This window comes from Ursus maritimus, unplaced genomic scaffold (assembly GCF_017311325.1).
Source record: "Ursus maritimus isolate PB19 unplaced genomic scaffold, ASM1731132v1 scaffold_8, whole genome shotgun sequence".
Taxonomy (NCBI): Eukaryota; Metazoa; Chordata; class Mammalia; order Carnivora; family Ursidae; genus Ursus; species Ursus maritimus.
In genome coordinates, this window is record NW_024426996.1 from 61,218,575 (window position 1) to 61,240,387 (window position 21,813).

At 37.6% G+C, this 21,813-nt stretch overlaps 1 protein-coding gene across 1 annotated transcript in view; it reads right to left on the reverse strand.

The window, feature by feature from the left end:
- Nucleotides 1–3,599: 3,599 nt before the first annotated feature.
- STIM2 (stromal interaction molecule 2) overlaps nt 3,600–21,813 on the reverse strand; it is a 135,482-nt gene continuing 117,268 nt past the window's right edge. The window contains 5 exon segments of the mRNA XM_040625044.1: nt 3,600–5,026; nt 9,534–9,807; nt 16,021–16,259; nt 16,504–16,604; nt 17,306–17,473. Coding sequence (XP_040480978.1) covers nt 4,549–5,026; nt 9,534–9,807; nt 16,021–16,259; nt 16,504–16,604; nt 17,306–17,473 — 1,260 coding nt within the window. The 3' untranslated portion in view covers nt 3,600–4,548.

The window sequence follows — 21,813 nt, forward strand, 5'->3', positions numbered from 1 at the left end:
TCCCTAGCGTCTGACTTCTATAGGGAACTGGAATCTGCCAGGGCAAAGCTGGAAGAGTGTGGGACACAGAAACAGACGCTGTGCCGCGGCTTTGAGGACTGGAGATCTGGAACGGCTGGGCAACTGCGTCTCCCTGGGACACAAATGCAAACTGTGTGCCGTACCCTCAACTCCTTGCTCGCTGTCACTCTTGGAGGCCAACGAACATCGCAGCATAGCCGGTAAAAACCGGAACATCAGGACAATGGAGAATCTGGCAGATAAAATTCTTCAACTCATGCAAGGACCCTGGGCATTGTCTCACTCCCTTCACACCGGTAAGATCAAGATCTGGACTGAGGCCTCCCTGCCATGTCCTATCTGGGCCTACAATGCACATTGCCAGGGACAGGTTCCTTTGAGGGCCACTGCAGAGACTTGCAGATAACCTCAGGAAAGCTCAATCATGGGACCAAGGTAGAATCCCGAAGGCTGGCGTGAAGCCAAGGGTTTCAAGATAGGATCAGGCCTACCTGGGTAAATCTGAAGGAGAGATTTTTCAACAAAGACTGCCTTGTTTTAGGGCTGGGATGTGCGGAAGGTAACAGTCTTACCCGTGCTACCAGGGCTTAGATGAGATTGCTCAAATGCTGTGTTTCTCTGATAAGCAACTTGCCCCACAATGCACACCCTCCGGGCTATTACAAGGGGTTCTGCTGGACCTCAGTAACTGGAAGCTTGTTTGCTGAAACTAGACTAGTAGTTAGTAGAAGCCCTAAAACTAACTTGCCCCGGGGCCTGTATGCTTCACCCACAGTGAATCTCTGCAAGTCCTCAGCAGATTAGCACCATTAAATTGCCCTTGACTGAATACTTCTGAGCTATATAGAACTCCTCTCCCCGTTAGCAACCATCTCCCCAACATTTGCTTTATATTTCTATCATTGCCTTATTACAAGGAATTTTGTTGGATCTGTCCCCCCTAATAGATATTGAGGAGTTCCTTTAGGGGAGGTACTGGTCACATTAGTCTCTATACCTGCAGAGCTGATGACCGTGATGCTTGGTACAGGACAGGTGATTAAATATTTGTTGAACAAGATTCTAATATTGTCTCTTACCTATAATTTTTTGGGAAAAACCATTCAAGACCTATAAACAGAAGATCAATAAGACTAAAACATATGTAGGTTTTCTTTTGCTTACTTTTAAAAATAAACATGGAAAATACAAATATGCTTTTAAAAAAATCACTGTTTTAGTTGGTAGTTGAAGAATACAAGAATAGCTACATTTGAAAGACAAAAAAACACTAGGACCCCAGGAACTTACTGGGCAAAAGACATGAACAGACAATTCACTGAAATGAAAAATATGTAACATGAAAAAACTTTCCAACCATACTAGACATTATTTACCAATTAAATTAGCAAAGTTTTAACCAAATGGTAATTCAGAAGTGACAGTGTGAAACACTCCAGTATTGGGGGGTTATAAACATGGCTATATGGATAAAAAACCTTAAATAGAGTTATACTCAAGGTATATATGTAAAACTATGGGTGTGTTCATATACATACATACAAATTATTTTTAGGCTTTCCTATATTACTTCTCAAAATATATATTCTAAGGAATCAAAATGTTGATTAGAATTTATGCAGCATGTATGACTTAGAAGTTGACACTACCACTTACTAGCTATGTGACCTTCAGCAAATTATTAATTTTCTGGGCTCAGTTTCCTCATCAGTAAAATGCTTAAAAAAAACCAAAAAACAAAAAAGTACCTACCTTACAAGGTGGGTGTAAAGATTATATGACAATATATATTCGAGTTTAGAACTGCGCCTAGTACAGACAGTGCTCAATAAATGTTAAATCCTAGTATTTCACATATCAGAAACCAGAAACAGCCTAATGATTAATAAAAGAATGATTAAAAAGATTATGGTAAATCCATACAATGGCATATTATAGTCACTAAATGTTATTAAGAGTTTTTAGTGATGTCAGAGAAATGCTTATAAGAGAAAAGCCTCATGTAAAAATATACATATTTTTGAAAAATATTATTTTCAATTATGTAAAATATATATTGATATAGAGAGATTGATCTGGCAGAAAATGAACCAAAATATTAAAAATAATTATTCTGGGCAGAATTTAACCCACTTGCTGTTGTTTTTCTTCTTTATACTTTTCTATCATGAATCATTTTATACAATAAGGAGAGTATTACTTTTAAAATCAGAAAAACACCATAGTTTTATAAGATTAGTAAGGTAACAAACGGGTAATTTAAAAAAACATATTAATGCCCAACTCTCCCCATGTAAATGAAGTAATACAGAAATTACTGTGGCTTTCTACAGCTTAATTATTCTCTGTTGAGTTTACAAATATAGAGCACTGTACTAACACCAAGTACTACCAGCAACATAAAGCAGTAAAAATCCCTTGAATTTGTTTATACACAAGAACATGAAATCTAGCACAAGCCATGCATTCCCTAAGACCGCCCACACTGCACTTAGTAGGCCGGCCTCTTCCACTCCAACCCCCACGTGCCCGTGTCCAGTGGTTCTGACCCAGAATTACCTTCTAACCCTCAACAGGCAGAGGGTATTGCTGGGAGCCCCTAGAGCCCTTCTCCTCCCACCCCACTTGGCTTTTACCTTTTCTACCTATCAAACTATCAAGTTCTCATCCCTTGCGCAATTTTCAAAGGAAAGAGATCCTGTCTGATCCTAAGAAGGAGAAAGAAAATAAAGGTATTCCTTTCACTCTGCAGAAACTTTCCTGAATGCTTTTCAATGCTTTATGCACATAACCCCCACTTCCCAAACAGTTTCAGTGCCATTGTTCCTCAACTCTTGACCTTTCAGGTGATCTTACCTACTGATTAGACCAAAACACTGTGTGTTTCAGTTAATCCATTTTGCCTTTATAGCACTGTCTCTTAAATATATAAATATCTGTGTATATAAATATCATTCAAGACCTTAACAGTTTTTAACAACAGTACTAAAGAGAATAAACCACCACAACTTTTGGAGACTTCAGGAAACTGTTCATATTCTTGATAAAAGTAATTCTTAGGAGATCCCCCGTTAACCTCCTATCAATCAGCATTTTCATCGAAGCCGGACTGGGTTGGACACTATGTGTTTTAGCCATGCTGCTGAAAACCCATTCTAGCTAATATGTATCCACTGTTCACCCAAAAGTGCATCCACACTGCATTAACCACATCATTTATGACTGAATTTTTATAAATAGTTTAGGTGAAAACTCCCAGATGTCTCTACGCGACAATCTTCCCAGTAAATAACCTGGAGGTTTAACGAACCCCAAGCTTTACAAATTAATACAACACAATCTAAATGCACCATAAATTTATATTTGTTAATCTTGATATTAGAACATTTAAACATTTCAAACTACATAAAAATATGACAAACAATATAAAATGGAAAGAAATTTGTTGACAACTTCCAGAACATCACTATTTCTTATAGTGCAATTAAGCAACAAAACAGCTCACGTAGCTCTCCAGAAAATGTATAGTGTTTTTTTAGTGGAGTGTTATCAACAAAAATCAACACAGTCCCACACAATAATGTCTCCAATTTATTATCTTTTCCACAGTACAAATTCTTCACAAACCATAACTTCTTTGCTGTTATTCAAAGTCTGTAAACAAGTGCCTGAATCCCCACGTCCCCAACCTCAGTTTAAGTTTGTGAATATAAGTCCTTCAATCAAGTTTTAACTCTTTCGCGTGCGCAAGGAATCAAGAGCCTTCTTTCCTTAAATTATTTATATTTTATCATACAGCCTGCAATGCAGTAAATCACAGTGAAAGCCCTGGGAAAAACAAAACAACATGATCTTTACAGCAGGACTTGAAACTTTATAATATTAAATGCATTTAAAGAAGCTTCCCATAATAAAAGCGTGGGTTTTCATTTCCAGAAATCAAGTCAATTAGAAACCCTAGGTTCTACTTAAAAACCCATTTTGATCTAAAAGTGAAAACAGTCCCCTATCCATAGTCATTTTATAAACTCTATACAGTTTCACTTGCGGAGTTTTTTTTCCAGTCTGGAAAACGGTAGTGCAATTAGTTTTACGTCGTTTAAGTCACTTAGTCCAGGATGTAAATAGCTCTGTGGAAAGATAAGAAGATGGTGTGGTAAACAAGAAAGTTTTGCAAGCCCATGCTGGCTTACTAGTCCATTAAAGCTTGTAAGTCCATAGTGGCTTTCAACAAAATGTTGTATATACATCACTAATAACAAAGCAGAAATAAATAGGCAGAAATGACTGTAAACTGTCTCATCTCAATGATTTTTCAGTAATAACTGGCTTGACGAATTGATTATATAGTCATTTAAATAAGCAGACAGTAGACAGTTGCCCTTGGGACATTCCACTATGGCATCCAGTCTGGAAAGCCCCAGTGGAGTTACATTCCTAAAATTAAAACAAAAAAAAGGGGGAGTGGAGGACGGGAGATAAAAGTTTAAAGATGCCACTTGAATAAACTCCATCAAGTCAGCCAGTTCACTTAGATTTCTTCTTAAAAAGGCTTTTAATTTTTGATGGCTTTTTGCTTTTCTCTCCATTATGACAAAGATCGTGCGGGATGCTGCTTATCCTGGTAACGTGTGCGGATTCCTGAACTGCTTTACTGTCGTTGCCGGCAGAGGAACAGGATGTGTGGCGAGGTTTAGGCACCGGGATGCCACTAGAAAGCTGGTTCATGCTACAGGATTTCTCCAAGATGCCATTGTACACTTTGCTGGCAGGACTGAAGATCATACTCTTCGTTTCTGTCAGACCCACACAATCAGGAGAACCCCGAGAGGTATCTACAGTTATGGGTGAGTCTCCTCGGGATGAATCCTCTAGAGACAGCTCATCTCTTGATATCTTTCGAGGAGACAAGGTTTGGTATATCTCAAGGCTTGAAGGAGGAGACTGCTTCCTTCCAATGGAAGAATTTAAGGAGTCACATTCTGAGGCCGTGTCTGGCACTTCCCTGGATGAGACACAGACAAAGGTAAAATTTTAAATCAATATTTTCTAATACTACCGGCAGACATGCTAACTGACTCTAACTAAAACAACTTCTAGTTTTTAATCTATCAAAATGTAAAAGGGAGAAATACTAAAATTCTACACACATTCTGACAAATTAGAAGATCACTATTTTAAATAACTTACCAAAACGCAATGCTTAATATTTAACATACACTATAATAAAGAAATCTTCCAATCTAAGAAACATAATTCATGTTACATTTTTCTTCAATTGTCAGAGAAATGAAAATGTTTAAAGTTTGCAGATTTTTTTTCATCCCAGCTACTTTGGTGTTTTGTTGAAAGAAAAATACTATTTTTCTTTCTAAATCACATAGTTGACATTATATATTTTAAAAGATGAACTTCAGTCACTGTCTCTCCCTTTATTTTTTAGTTATTAAATTGATGAAATTCAGCTTCCTAAGGAAGGAAGAAAGGAATATATTAAGCTAAAATGTAAGTTCTCCCAAGTTTAGAAACAGAAGGAAGCTGAGGTACGATTGTGTGGGGTGGGGGGTGGGGATGGGAGGCAAAAGTCAGTGATGTGCCATTTTTTAAGAACCAGACAGGCAGTAAATTCTCACAGGTTTATTCCTTTGTGATCCCCCCTTCTCCACAGTACAGAGAGAAGAGAAAAAAAGGGTAAGAAAAATCAAGTTCACAACCTCAAGGCCAACAAACAATTGATGCTATCAGCCATTCCTGCAAAATATCCCTCAAATCCAACACTTGCCACTCCCCCACTGCTACCGTCCCTCTTCCTGAACTACCGCGAAGCCACCTCAATGACTGCAAGGGCTTCCTACCTGATCTCCCTGCTTCCCTTCTTGTTCCTCCCTCCTAGCTACTTCTCTACACAGATGCAAAGCGGTTTTAAAAACTTAGAGTGCATCATTTACTTGCTCAAAACTTTCCAATGCTTCCTCCCCTAAAACCCAAAGACCTTGCCAAAGTCCATGGAGCCCAGCAGGATCAGGATCAGGGCTATGGCTCCAGCTGCAGGCCCCACCACTTTCCATCTTATCACACTATGGCCCCCTCTTCATTCCCCCTGACACGCCAATCCTATGACTCCCTCAGGGCTGTGCACCTGCTGTCCTCTCTGCCTATTCTCCTTCCCTCCATCTCGACAGGGCTTACTGCTCCAGGTCATTCAGGTCACTGCTCAACTGCTCTCTCTCCAGAGATGCTTCCCTGAGCACTCTGTCCAGAACAGTATTCTCTTCCTTTTTACCTGACTTTAGTTAACATCCCAGAACATCCCACTACCTAAAACGGTATTTTATATTAATTTTCTATAGTCAGTTTCTCCAGAAGAAAACTTAATGAGGACAGGGAGTCTTACTAACTTCTGTATTCTCTGCACTGGAATAGTGAGTGGCAAGTTTACTGTGGCTATTTAATAAATATATGATGAATGAACGAATGCGTGAATGGGAAACAGATGAAAGAAAGAGAAAAGATCTTGGATAATAGAGATCACGTCTTATTTTTGTGTGTACTACATGGGATATAAATATTGTTCACTCTATAAAAGAAATGATTAAGAAATAAAAAGTAGAGTCAAGATAAAAAGTAACTGGCAGAAGAAATAAGGTGGGAGAAGGAAGAGAGCTGAAGACAAAAGAGAAAGGCAAGGACACATACGATCATAATCCACCAGCTAGAAGGAGGCCAGAACCTTGTCTCACTTGTCTTGGCAGCTCAAGTTATTAGCAAGTGCACAGCATACAGCGAGGAACTAAGTTCATATTTACAGAGTAAATGAACTGAATGATCGCTCACCTTGCACGACCTGTGATTACTATCATTATTCACATAGTGATATTACTTCTGACGTGAATTTCATGTTAATACTGCATTTTAGATCTATATCTCATTTAACGTATTTAATCATTTCTGTGTACCTCCCTCACACATGTATGTGCAGACTGTTTCTATTACACTACAAGCTCTCAGAACGTACAAAATCCCCTGGGCAAAAATAGACTTAAATGATGATTTCATATAATAGTTACATGTGCTGCATAATTTTTAAGTGCTTTTACAGTATGATAATGGGGAGTGCTAACAGAGGGCAAGAGGAAGTTCAGATAAGAAGAAATGACTCAGAAATCAGTCACTGGTAGGGACTTTTCTATTAGTTTCTTTTTGGAGTGGATATCCATTAATTACACAGCATATATCACTGTGAAGCTGATTTAGTTACAATTCTATAAATTTACTTTCTACTCAGCTATGTGGTTTGGCTGCTGTGTGTGTGAAATTCTAAGCTAGGTTAAAAATATTTCAAAAACTGGTCTCTAAAATCTAAATAATATGTGAAAAGAATCCTGATCTAAGTTAGAAGACCTAGATTCCTGTCCTGGTCCTGACATGAATCAGGGGCACAACCTTGGGCAAATCACTTAAATTAACCAGGTCTCAATTTCCCTGTCAAAGTAAGAGAATTCGATTAATCCCTAAAATTACTTCTCGTTCTAACATCCTAACTCCAAAACAAATAATAATCTGAAGTGTTGCTTCTTCCACAGAACTAGTCAGACTTGGGTGTAGGTATAGTATAATCTCTGACTCTTAAAATGTCCCATTTTTTCTAGAGCATATATTCTTTGGAATGTTGAACTTAATTATGTGTACTATTCATGTTATTTTTCTATTTCTTTTTTTCTCACTGTGAGGTACAAGTGAACTCATGTCAGTATAATGCCTATATAACAGGACTCGGTGTAAGATTTAAATGAGCATGTATGTACATAATGCATAGAACATAAAAGATCAGTAAACAGTAAATGTTATTGCTATCACTGCTTTGTAAGGATTCTAGTGGTTCATCATGTAAGAGACTAAATAAAGAGGAGGAAAGTGTTTTGAATCGAAATTCTCATATTTATGAGCTAGCTGTGAATTTCTGACACTGTTATTTGAAATGAAGACTAAACATTTCCACAAATGCAAAAATTCTATCGGACGGCAGAGCTCTAGACTTTTCCTATTAATTTCCATAAGCCACGCAAAATTAGTTCTGTCACTAAAGCCGTCTTGCAGGTGACTACAGCAGTATCACAAAGGTTTTACAAAAAAGCTAATCAGCAAGTGCTGCCCAAGCAAAGCCGCAGCCAACTGTCCAAGCGCAACGAGGACACAAACCTCGGACTACCTTCTCGGGGATATGCTCTAATGGTCGTGGCTATTCATACAATCTACTTTCACTAGCAGAGAAAACAATCATGTATGAAAATTATTATTTGATGATGATGCCCACTAAAGAATCACATGATAGACAAGAGCCACAAAGGGTCACTGAGAGCACTGAGCCCCTCCCTTTGGTTTTGTTTCTCATGTGAGGACAGGACTTCAGGGATGCATGGCGATGATGTGTGAGCAAAGTCGGAAACCGGCATCGGTTTTCCTGTCACTTACTATCCCACTGCTCCTAAAGAGGATCCTGAGTTGCGGTGGGTCTCATGGGGCACAGTGGTCCTCCAGCTGGACTAGAACACACTGCTGCTATCCATTTTATACAAATTCTTACATTTTCTTACACCTTTGGCATTTGGTATTTCCTGTTTGCTAGTAAGTACTAGCACATAACAAAAAAATCATTAAGTGGCAACAAATATTTAAAAATTCATATTTAATGTTTTTTGTGTATATTTACGTTCATGCCTTTGTATTTTACATATAAAACGATTCATAAGACAAGTTTGTGTTCTGGACTTGAGTCAGTTGTGTGCTGTAGTCTCTGAGCAGTTCTACGGCAAAGTACCCACTGCTCTCTGTGGTGGGCAGAATTCTAAGACGGTCCCTAAATTTCTCGCCTTGGTGTACACACATATATCCTCCCAGGTATTCCATCAAATGCTAATAGAGGTGCTGCTATGAAGGCACTCTGCAGATGTAATTAGGCCCCCAAATTAGTCTATCTTAATATACAGAGATTATTAGCCAAGGGAGCCTTTTAACTTGGGTCCAGAGATTAGAGATGGGGCAAGTCAGATTCCAAAGAAGGGACCTGACAGAAGGGGTACTTCCTATTGCGGGCTTTAAAGATGGTGGCCTCATCCAGCAAGGACTATTGTGCAGCCACTAGTACCTGGGAGGGGCCCCCGGCTGACAGCAAACATGGAAACTGGGACCTCAGTGCTGTAACCACAGGAACTGAACTCTGTCACAACCGAATGAGCTGTGGAATGGCCCTCAAGCTCCGGAGAAGAACAAAGCCTGGCAAACACCTTGATGTCAGCCTGTGAGACCCTACGCAGAAAAGCCAGCCACACCAAGCTTGGACTGTGGCATCCAGAACTGAGAGCTAATGAAGGGGTGTTGCTTGAAGCCACCAAGTTTGTGGTAACACACTCTGCAGCAACAGAAACTAAACCCACCGTGTTGCTCCTCCCCACCCCACGCCCCCTCCCACCCACCCAGCCCAACATATACTGCAGTTCGTTTGCTGCCAATACCATTGCTTTTCAGCAGAGAAGTAAATGGCCTCCTCCTCCTCCTCGTTTCGATACAGGACAGGACAACTTGACACTGAGAGGATATCGGGGTCAGGGGAAGGCAAGGAGTGCTGCGGGTGCTGGGGATGGTGGGGGTGCCGGGCGTGGGCCTGGTGCGGCGTGTGAGGAGGGAGCTGGGCACGCGGACACTGCGGCGAGGCCGGCACGATGCTGCGACGGGAGCGGCACAGGCTGCTGCTTCGGGCGAGCGACCCCACGGGCTTGGCCATGGTCCCTGAAACCAAGCAGAAACGCACACACGTGCCCGTGAGACCAGTGTCGCTTCTAGGCGCAGCACAGATACACATGTCGGGGACCTGACGCTACTAACGCGTCACCACGGAACCGGCCTTCACTGGAGTAACTGCACTGTCATCACCACCCTCCATCTGGACTGCTTCCCAGCAAAGTGAAGAGATACAAAATTAAAATGGAATAAAAATGAAAACAGGTCTAGAAAATAAACAGAAGAGAACATAAACCCATGAGGCTCTAACATCAAATTTGACATTACTAACCACACAGGCTTCAAAATTTGCCCAAGATGATAAATCCTTACATTTAAAAATCAATATAGCATAGTTTTAAGGAATCTGTACTTTGTAATAAAACTTTCTGTGAATTTTACCATTAAAAGAAAACTATCAGAAAAAAAATAGGTTGAATTTTTCAACAGGTATCTCTTGAGATAGCATGACTTGTCTGAACTTGAAGTTTTATTTTTTTCATGTTTCAAGTTTTAATTTAAATTCTAGTTAGTTAACATACAGTGTAATATTGGTTTCAGGAGTAGAATTTAGTGATTCATCACTTACATACACCACCCAGTGCTCATCACAAGTGCGCTCCTTAATGCCATCACCCATTTAGTCCATCCCCTACCCACCTCCCTCCATCAGCCCTTGGCTTGTTCTCTATCATTAAAGGTCTCTTATGGTTTGCCTGCCTCTAAGAAATTTTAAATCAATTCACTAAAATACTGTCTCCCAGCCAGTTAGGCAAAGATCAGACCAAAACCTGTTTCCTGAACACTGATCACTATGGAACTAACCAGAAGTCTCAGATCATCTTGTTTCTGCTACCAGTCCCAGTCTAGACCCATGCAGGTAAAAAACTTTGGCTGCAGAACCAGAACATCGTGTTGGTGGCCTTCTCATACACAACACTCTGTAAACCCTCATTCCTACACCCTTTTATAAAAATATATTCCTTCTGAAGCTCACACTATTAAGCCATATGACTCTACACCTCTACTGCTCTCGTCACTTCCCAGTCATTCCCTTACCAATCGACCCAACATATCATCACACTTAAGCAATCTCAATTATAAATAAGACCTTCCAACACTAACCAATCAGGGTTTCCGCTCTTAAGACACTGATGCCGCTACTCACTCTCCAAATTTGTCTTGCTGTCATTCAGCATTGCTCCATTTTTGATATTACAAATCAAGACAGATAACTGAGATTCTGACATTTCTACCTTTCTAGTTCACACACATTCTGTTCCTTCCACTTGTCTGTCTCATTCTCTACCCCAAGTTCAAGCACCTTACTCTACTGAATAGCCCTTCTGTTGCCTTTATATTCAACTTCTATTTCCCAACAGCATTTGAAAATCAATGCTGAAATAAACCCAAACAAACTGATAAACAACAGCAGTAACAAAAAACCCTCCTCTGTCTTCAGACTGTTTTTCAACAGACATAACCTCTCTTCCCTTTTATGAAGGACTTTTTCTGTTACTTTCTCCACAATTCACCTTAACTCATTCATCAAAGAAAGTGTAAGAAAGTGTAAAGTGCTCACATACAATTTTGGTGCAACTGTTCTCAACAAAGTCATGATCTATTCCGTTGTCGCTAAATTCAACAGATAGCTCAATCCTTCCCTGACATTGGGCCAGCACCTGACACTGATTATTACTTTGTCCTTCCCTTGACTTCTCTACACACATTCACAAACTGTGCTGCTTTTATACAACAGAATAAAGAAAAATAATATAAGTGATATCCTCAAATTAGGCAAGGAAGAATTTAGTAAAATTTACAGCCACTGATTTAAAAGAAAAATCATTCTTAGCAAAATAGGAATAAAATTAATTTCCTTAACTTAAAAGCAATCTACCAAAAACACAGAGCAAAAAATAAATAAATAAAATCACATTTCACAATAAAATATTGGGAGTATTCTCTTTAAAGTCAGAAATGGCAATCATTACTGCCTGCAATCACCACTTTTACTCAACATTTTACTGCAAGTCTTAGACTGGAAGAAAAAGGGGGGCAGAAGGCATTAGGACTGAAAAGAAAAAAACAACTTATTATTATTATTATCGCACACACACAAAAATCCAAAAGAGTCCTGCGAGAATTCAGTATTTCTGTATGTAAGATCAGCTTAGCAAAGTCAACAGCAGCCCTTTACACTGCAACAAGCAATTTGAAGTATAATTTTTTAAAGAGAGGTAATGTGTAACTACAAAAAAACCCCAAAAAACAAAACTATGGGGTATCCAGAAATTAATCTTTTTTTAAAAAGATGTGCAAGAACGGTAGAGAAAATTCTTAAATTTTAAAAACATAAAAACAGATCCCAATAAATGAAACTTATGAATAATAACTTTCCCCAAATACATCAATAAATTCAAAGAGATTCCAATAATGGAACTTCTCATGGAATTTGATAAGCTAATCCTAAAATTCATATTGGCTAAGAACAGCAATTCTGAATTTGAATAATAAAGGAAGATTTAGACCTATCAAACCTCAATGCTGACTATAAAACTACAAATAGCAACTAAAGCAGAATGGAACCAATGGAACAGAACAGAGAGCCTGGACGCATGTGTGCACCAATGGAGAGAAGTGGATTACAAACCGGCAGGGACAGAGCAGGAATGAGGCTGGGACAACTGTCTGTCCATACATCAGGAGATATATTTAGATTCCTATCTCACAACAGGAACAAAAATAACTTCCAGGTAGATTAAAAGACTAAGGGATTAAAGCAAATCTAAAACACTTTTAGGAGAGCAAACAACAATCTACCATCTTCTGAAAAAGACATAAAAAGCACAAACCAGTTTCATAAATTTGTCATTAGAAACGTTTTTTAAAAACCCATATGATTAAAAAAGACAACAAATAACACAGTTCAGTAAAAAAGAAAAGCCAAAGCCTGAAAGCTATCTGCAATCATCAAATAACCAGGAAATATTAAAACAAACTCTCCCGGATCAGTAAGCAGTCTTGGGAGAGATTCCATAGTAGGAATAAGCAAGTCAAGAGAGGAAGAAATCTGAATGACAAACACCAATAAATGAACTGGAACTCAATCTCAGCAGTCATCAAGGAAATAAAAATTTTAATCACACTACAGTATCATATCACACCCATTCAAGTTACAAAACAAATCAGATCGTTCCAAGTATTGGTGAGGATATGAGCAGACAAGCACTCTTATAAAGGGTGGGTGTATAAATGAACAATCATTTTGAGAGCAACCTGGCAATGACTAGGAATAGCTGCCCTCCCCAAAACTAAAAGCGATCTGTTTTCTAGGGGTCTACTCAGAAAAACTCTCAAAGTTATGCACAAAGAGATAAAGGTAAGGTAAGGATCCTCACTGCAGTATTGTCTGTGAAGGCAAATAAAAGTACAAAGAGCCCATCTCAGTAGAAAAATGGATTAATAAACTGTGGTTTATGATTATAATGAATAAACAGATACACTGTGGTTAACTCATATTAAACAGTTACAGTGAACTTAATGAAGCTGTATATGAACATGGAAAATCTCTACAACATACTTGTGAGCAGGAAGAGTTGCAAAACATTACCTAGAGTTTGATAACATTTATGTAATTTTTTAAACAATTTTATCTATTATTTATAGATACATCTGCAAGTAATAAAAGTACAACAGGCTTTAGAATGATATACAACTTCACAAGAGTAGGAAGGGGAGGCCCTGTGGTTTAGCTATATGTATAACAGTTGACCTCAGAAAAAGGGATGAATAGAGCAAAATGTTAAAACCTGCTTATCTTTGTAGTAGGTGAGCATTTAATTTTCATTTTAAGCACATCTGAAGGACTTCACAATAAGAAATTTTAAATAAATTGCTACCACATTCCCACTATGAATATTTAGCAGATACTATAAAAGTAACAGGAAAAAACTATCATCTCTTCTCCTACCCACAAAGAGCTAAACTTTGTAATATTTTCCCTGTCTTTTTTCCTCACACAGACAATATTATTCTGTGTATAGTTCTACAATCTTTTACTTTGCTCTTAACATAGCACAGGCATGTTTCCTTGCCACTATTTCACACTTATACAATTTACACATACCCACGCTACAAATTTAAAATTTCTCAGAGGGTACAATAATAAAGAGGTCTTCATCCTACCCTAGCTCTAGTCTGACTGCCAGGAGTTTCTTATTGATCAGCTCTAGAAATTATGCTTTCATAACGAAGCAGAGTGGAGTGTCACTGCTGTGCCACTGGGTGGAGGCAGAGCTCTCAAAGTGTAATCTTTGGCAAGAGTTTCTTTCACAGATAATATATTTGATCACAGAACTTCTAAATCATCATACTAAATTAAAATCAACTCTTTCACTTTTTTCATATTTCAAATCTCTCTGTATATCACAATCACTGAAAACTTAAGATAATCATTCACATATAGATATTTTGCCCCATCAAAAAGAACTTTAAAGAAAGGAAAGGGAAAAAAAAACAACTAGTTAACTTAGGGAGTATATCTTCATGCATACTTCTGATACTGAATAATTATGGATTCTAAGGAGGAACTGTGACTTTAAAAAGCTATAGTTTTCAAACAAAATCATATACTTATGAATCAGTGTTGCATTTGGCGAGCTTAAGGGCATGTAATTCAAATAAACACAAGCTGACAATATTCTAAGAGCAGAGCTAGCCCAGATCGAAGTCTAACTTTGCCCTGTAACTACCTTGCAGCACAGGACAAGTGAGCTGAGCGAGGTCACACGTTCCAGGACTCACTGCATTTATCATCTGTCCTGTCTTCCCTACTTCGTTAAGAGTTTAGCGCCTCCCCAGCTGACTTATGTTATCTCTCTGCCATTAAACCAGAGAGTTAAAAGCAACAGAAATAAACACAAACACATAGTCATTCCCTACTTATTTGCAAATCTAGGGCTTTATTTCATAAAATTGTTCTAAAAATTAGAATCCTTTGTAAATCATAACATCAGGAAAAATGTAACAATTGGATAAAAAAATTCAAACTGGAAAATGTTTATATATCATGACTGTTTTGTCTTAAAACTCAAATTTCTATCTAAGTTTTCAACCGATCAATGATTAAATTCTGCTTTCCATTCTTTGGAATCTTGTTCTATCTACAGTTTCAAAAAGGTCACAAAGATTGGGAAAGTGAAACAGCCAGGGAATAACAAGGATGAAGGGTTTTTCAAAGGATTTCTAATATAAAAATATACTGTTTTAAATGCAAACTCTCTATAACTTTGAAAAAAATCCACATACTTATTAATAAATTCTAAAAATAGTTAACAAACTCTAAAATATTTAAATTTACGGGACGCCTGGGTGGCACAGCGGTTAAGCGTCTGCCTTCGGCTCAGGATGTGATCCCGGTGTTATGGGATCGAGCCCCACATCAGGCTCCTCCGCTATGAGCCTGCTTCTTCCTCTCCCACTCCCCCTGCTTGTGTTCCCTCTCTCGCTGGCTGTCTCTATCTCTGTCGAATAAATAAATAAAATCTTTAAAAAAAAAAAGTAAAAATAAAAATAAAACCAAAACATAAAAATTCAAAGAATACAGCATAAACAAGGCAACATATGAAAATTATCATTTTAAAACCACCTTTGGGAGGAGCTCCACCTTCTAGCAACAACAACAAAAAAATGTTTTTCTAAACATAAACACAGTTTAATTCTGTTTAAAAGTAAACTGAGCCAGTGCTTTCTGAGTTAAAATACAGCAGGATAAATTTTTTCAATAAAAGGATAGAGAACTGGAAAAGCAAAACAAAAAACCCCATGCCCATTAAGAATGGTAACTCAATTTCAAATAAATCACAGACTGGCTCAAAGTCACAGAGTTGGTTAGTTAGTGGCACCAAGATCTTCCCCTAATTTTTACTTTTTACTATAGACTAAGCTGCCATTTGAAAGAATATTTACCCTCAAAGCTCAGCACTTCGTTCATAGAATATTTAGCACGTATGATGCGTTACTATCTGTGTATACAGACACACACCTGCTATAGTATTCTCACATAGTAAAGACTAATTATTAACTACAAAAGGAAAAAAGAGAAAATGACGAATGAATAAAGCTTTCATCATAGGTTTCAAAGTCAATGACTCACAAAAGGCACAGCAGAAAGTTACTTTAAAAACTGTACCAACTCTCTTTTTTGAACTCACCACTTACCAGGAAACTGTGACACTATTGGGGGTGTATCTTCATCTAAATCATCAACTCCTCCAGCAATGGGATAGGGTGGAATGGAGACTCTGGGCATCACCACCCAGCTGTGATCAGAATACAGGGAAGAGGTCAAGCTGGGCAGGCCCGAGTTATGGGCTATCTGAAAGCCACAGATCTTCTCAATCTGTTGCCAGCGAAAAAGTCGTTCTCGTAAACAAGTTGTCAACTCAGAGAGAGCTTTCCTGAAAAAGCCAATGTAGGAATTACTTGTTGCGTCCAAAAATCTTTACTATGGCACTAAAACAGGGCAACTACATGAACAGACTGTGGCAATAAACTAATTTCAAGAATGAATTACCTATTCTTCAAATTAGTATAGGTTATGTAATTACACATGCTTAAATGACAAATTAAGATACAAACTGTTCATAAATCACACAGTTCAACACAATCCAGACAAGCTGACGGCTGAAACAGCATTCTTACTTTGCTTCCAGAATTTTGTGATCTACTTCATCTAGGGAGGAGCTATGTGCAACATGCAGAGTCCCAAAAACTGTGCTTCTTTTCTTTTTAATTTTCTCTGCCTAGAAACCCAAGGAGAGAAAAAATAAGGGTAGGTTTGGAAAAACACACACACATACTAATGAAGTTTGTTTTGAATATATTAATAATCATAAAATCAGTGGAGAATTATATTAGCCAAAATAAAGCCCTATTTCCAAAAAAAGAAAACAGATGAGGGAGAAAGCATGCTTTCCTAAGCTAATCAACAGAATTCAAAACTTTGTTCTGGAGAATTTTTCTCTTATTTTGATGGTTCAAAAAGACGTAATCTTCTATTAAAACTAACAAAATAACATTAATCATATCCTACTGCAATGAGGTGTTAGTGAGTGAACTGAGCTTTTTTTTTTTTTTGCTAGAAATCAGATTAAAACTTAATCTCATTTCACACAATTTAATAAGAGTCAGACATTAATTTCTAGTAACTACTAACCTGAATCAGATATGAAGCAGCAACCTAGAGGAGAAAAGCTCTGTATAAAACATTCATGATAATGATAATTGGGATGATTTTTAAATGACACCGAGGTCATTCTGAAAGGTATAAACTTCTCCAAGTAAGGTAATTTTACTCTGTGGCCTATGACTACAAGAGTCAATTTACACAGTAAGTTCCAATTCACAAAAAGAAGCTATAATAATACAAGTTTTATTCAGATCTTTGTATCCCAATTGGTTAATCTCTTTAGAATTTGTTAGGTTTTGAAATATAATAGAGTACCTCATCCTTAGCAATAGCTAACTGCATTTCAGCATTTTGTCTTTTAATATTGTAGTACTGTACTTCTACTTCATGTGTTAACTGAAGCCATTTTTGAAGTGCATCTGGAACAGACCAGCTGCTTCGGAGTTCAAATTCTTTTTCAGCCTTTTTTAGAGCCATTCGAACCTGGAAGGGAGGGAGGAAGGAAAAGAGAAGGGGAGAGAGGGAACAGAAGGGATGGAGAGACGAAGAGAAGGGTTGGGGAAGATGGAGATGGAGAGAGAAAGAGAGAGAAATTTGTTTTTTTAAAAAAGATATCTAAATTAAGATACATCTTAAGAAATTAAGATTTCACCAAAATTAAGAGAAAAAGCAATTTTAATTATGCTCCTTACAAACATCTTTTTAAAATCACAAAGGATAAAACAATGTATTTCTAACATTAAAACTAGAGCTGAAGTTTTTAAGTACATCTTAACCCACTAAGCAAAGCTGTAAAGCCAAAGGATAGAAGGGGCATATATCTTAGGTTGCATTAATTATTTTTTATATTTTATAACAGCCAGACTCAATGGAAAGAAGAAAATTCCAGACACATACACACTAAAACAGTTTACATTCTTCTCATAATGCATTTTGTGTTTATGGAGTAGACTATAAGTATCAAAAATACGGTGACTATCTGCCCTACTACCCCTTCTACTGTTTCCAGGAGGCACTACTGTATGCCATTTAACTATACATTCACTTTTTAAAGTAATGATACCATTTTTTGGAAGGTTTTCATGACGTCTTCTTTATGGTTAGTTACTGCTCACTGTTATAAGCACATCTGTCTGTTACAGTCTGTTTCACCCACTTCTACTTAATTCACTGCTTCTAACATACAAGTAGATAAATCAGCATTTGCAGACCATGTGTAACTTTCAAGAAAACAGATTCTGAGTGAGACTCTACTTGATTTTGCCAAGAGAAACTATGCATAGGCTTCAGTGTCAAAGTCTTCCTATGAGCTGCCCTTTAGGGGAGCCAGACAATAAATAGTTAGAAAACTAAAATGCTTAGTGTATCAGTTGGTATTAAATGTAAGGAAAGAACTCTTAATGAAAGCCTAAGAAAAGAACACAGAAAGAAGAAACAATCCATTCTAGATATGACTCACTTAAAAACTAGCAAGACCTCTCAAGCTAAAGATGTGTAAAGATACGTGACGGAATTATGAACACACACTCAACACCTTCGGACAAAGCCATGAATGCACTGTGGAGCATTCTGCTTCCGGAGCACCCTACCTGCAAATTATCTTTCTCAAAGCTAAGTAAGGCAACTAAAAACGCCACTCTTAAACTCACGTGCAGGAGAATGTTTGATCTGAACAAACACAACTTATTTAAATAAATCTTATTTATTTATTAAATTAAATAATATAAATTTAATTAATTAACTAATAAGGGTACTATACACAAGTTTCTTCTGATAAATAGAACAGCTGTCAGATACTGTAGGAAGAAAATTATGTTTGAGAAGCATTTTTTAAATCTCCAAAATTAGAAAAAAAAAAATCACAGTGGGACACTAAGTACAGACATTAAAAAGTAAGGGCAAGATAGCACTTCCTCCACTTACTCACTAAAAACAAATCCTAAGCAACGTGTGCCTGACACATTTCACTGTGCAAAGCACTTGGGACAATACTGTGTTTAATAAAATGTCTGGCTAAGCTGTGTGGAGTCCCTCCTAATCTTTCAGGAAGAGAGAATCTGAGGTCAGGTCCTGTGACATGGAGCTCCATACAACACTATAAAGTGTAGGTCAGCAGGCCCTCTTTCTCACATGATCTTAAAGCTAAAATTTCTACACAATTTTCATTGGTGAGAAACTAAATAGAGAATCTATTTCAAATTTCACTCAAGTTTTCCTCTTTAATCATTAAGATTTTCCTTATTATGTTGATATATTTATTTCCCCTAGAAGAACTCAATAACACATTTAACACAGAATTAGTATATTTCTAGCATTAACTGAGGCTGAACAATGTTTTCACTGACTGTCAAATAATGTTTCAAAATTTTGGAAATCCTGACCTTCCAATTACAGTAATTGTTTTAACTATTTTCTCTGCTATTATTTGTAAGTTTATCATTTGACCTAAATTCCAATCCTTAGTTTGAATTACACTGTTATTTATAGAGGAATGGATGTAGAAAAAAATGAGTAATTAAAAGCTTTTACAAATGAGGAATCCTTAAATTGTTTACAAATATAATTATTTACACAATGTTTGTGTCCTAGGAATAAAACAGCAATAAGTAAAAACATGGCATTACAGAAAGAAACACCCTAAATATCTGAAAACCTGGTTCTAGACCCAACTTTATGATTATTATCCTTGTGACCTTCACAAGTTCCTCACTTTCTGATCTGAGGTTTACTGTCTCATGTAGAATAGGCATAAACTATGATTGTCCTGCTGTGGTCTTCCTGAAACTTTAAGAACAAAATATGAAGCGGTACTATTATTCACCCCAAAGTTTTTGTTTTAGGGGAAAATGGCACCACTATACAGTGTATGTGCCAGACACTCCTGATCTGTAATTCTGAGAAGCTGATTATGTCCCACACCAGCTATAGTAATACTTCAAACTATGTGGAACTGTAGATTATATGACATGATATATAAATTAACTTCCCAGTGAAATTTACTTCTATAAACAAAACTTTTAATAGCAGTATGGGAAAATGTGGACTTTGGAATAAGATACACAAAATCTTGTCTTTGCCATGTAAGAGCTGTGTGAATTCAGGCAACTTATTTAACCTCTCTGCACGTCTCATCTATAAATGAGGATAGTATCTATTTATTGCGAGGATTAAAATTTATGAGCAAACCAGCTGTAATCTGAATAGCATAAACTTCTGGCACACAGTACATAACCGTTAAAACTGTGTTTCTTATTACTGTAATCATGTTGGACAGAGTTCTTAAATACCGACTTAACTCCTTTAAACCAGCCCTTACTGACCCAGGATCTCATTAGGATTATTACGTTTGTACTAGGACGTATCATGGTGATCCTAAGGGCTACTGAGGTGTGCAATGTCTTTCTGCCAAAAACTTCAAATTAGAATGTTTGTGATTTGCAAATCCTTTTTGTAGGGTGTCTTCTCCCCCTCACTGTGAGACAATCACCTATAAAATTCTGCTGTCACTTTGTGTCTCTGTAGACAAATGACCACTACTGCTTTCTGATTTGTTCCTTCTTACTTATAAAGTGCAGAAAAATAGCTAGCAAGCTGTTTAGTTTAGTACTGGGAACAAACCAAGAGTTAGAAGTCTTGGTGGGAAAAGGCAGTGAGTTCTCACAGGAATAAAAGGCATAACATCGAATTCTTGGACACACTATAATTTTGGCTAAGACTTTTTCTTTCTTTCTTCTTTTGTTGTTGTTGTTAACTCCCTGGTTCTTTAGTACATTCTGTACAGATAAGGTTTGTCAGGTAAATAGGACCTGAACATAAAATACATGTAGGAGTTAACTTAAGAGAACAAACTCCTTACAGGGGAAAGATCCAACAAACAGATGCCAGGGGTATGAGGGAAACGAGAGCTAGCCACGAATAGAAGAGATGGTCGCGTTCAGGCAGACAATCCTACCAAAAATGACAATCCTGAAAACAGTAATGCACACTGAACGTTTTCTCATAAGTTGAAACTGAAACTCATTCATCACATAATTCTTATTCCTTATTTAGCACCTGGCTGAGAAGGCAACAGTGCACAAAGCACAGCAGAGGCAGGACACCAAGGTTCTTGCCCCGCTTTACAAGCGAGGCCCTCGGATCTTGGGCAAGCCTTCTCGCCTGCAGTTTCTTTAGCAGTAAAGAAAGGGTCGAAGTTAGAAGAAGGAGACGAGACAGATACAGAGACTGGAGTGACGTGTTTTGAAGATGAAGGAAGGGGCCATGAGCCAAGAAATGCAGGCAGCCTCTGGAAGCTGGAAAAGGCAAGGAAACAGATCCTCCCTAGAGCCTCAGAGGAATGCAGCCCTGTGAACCTATTTTAAACTCTGTCTTAAGAACTGTAAGATAATAAATGTGTGTTGTTTCAAGCCACGAAGTCAGTGGTAATTTTTTATAGCAAGAACAAAAAACCAAAAGATCTGCCTACAACTAAATTCTGCCCCCCTTTCCTGAAGGACTATCTACGCCTGAAGGCTTTCATTCCACCCTGAGCAACTGCACGGTAGCAGGAGATACTGGAAAGGTTATCTGTAGACAACTCCAGAATTTTTAAGCAGATTATGTTCTAAAGCCCTGTAACAGGACATATAATAGAGATTTTTTACCTTGCAGAGAAGTTAACATTAGATATGCTTGACTAGGTTACAGCTGGAAACTGAAACATATCACAGATGTTAAATAAACACCTTTAATTCACTGGAGAGAATTAATATGGCACGAGATAAGATTTCATGAGTGAGTGAGCATGATGGTAACTTTATTTAAAATTATTAGTTTGTCATTTT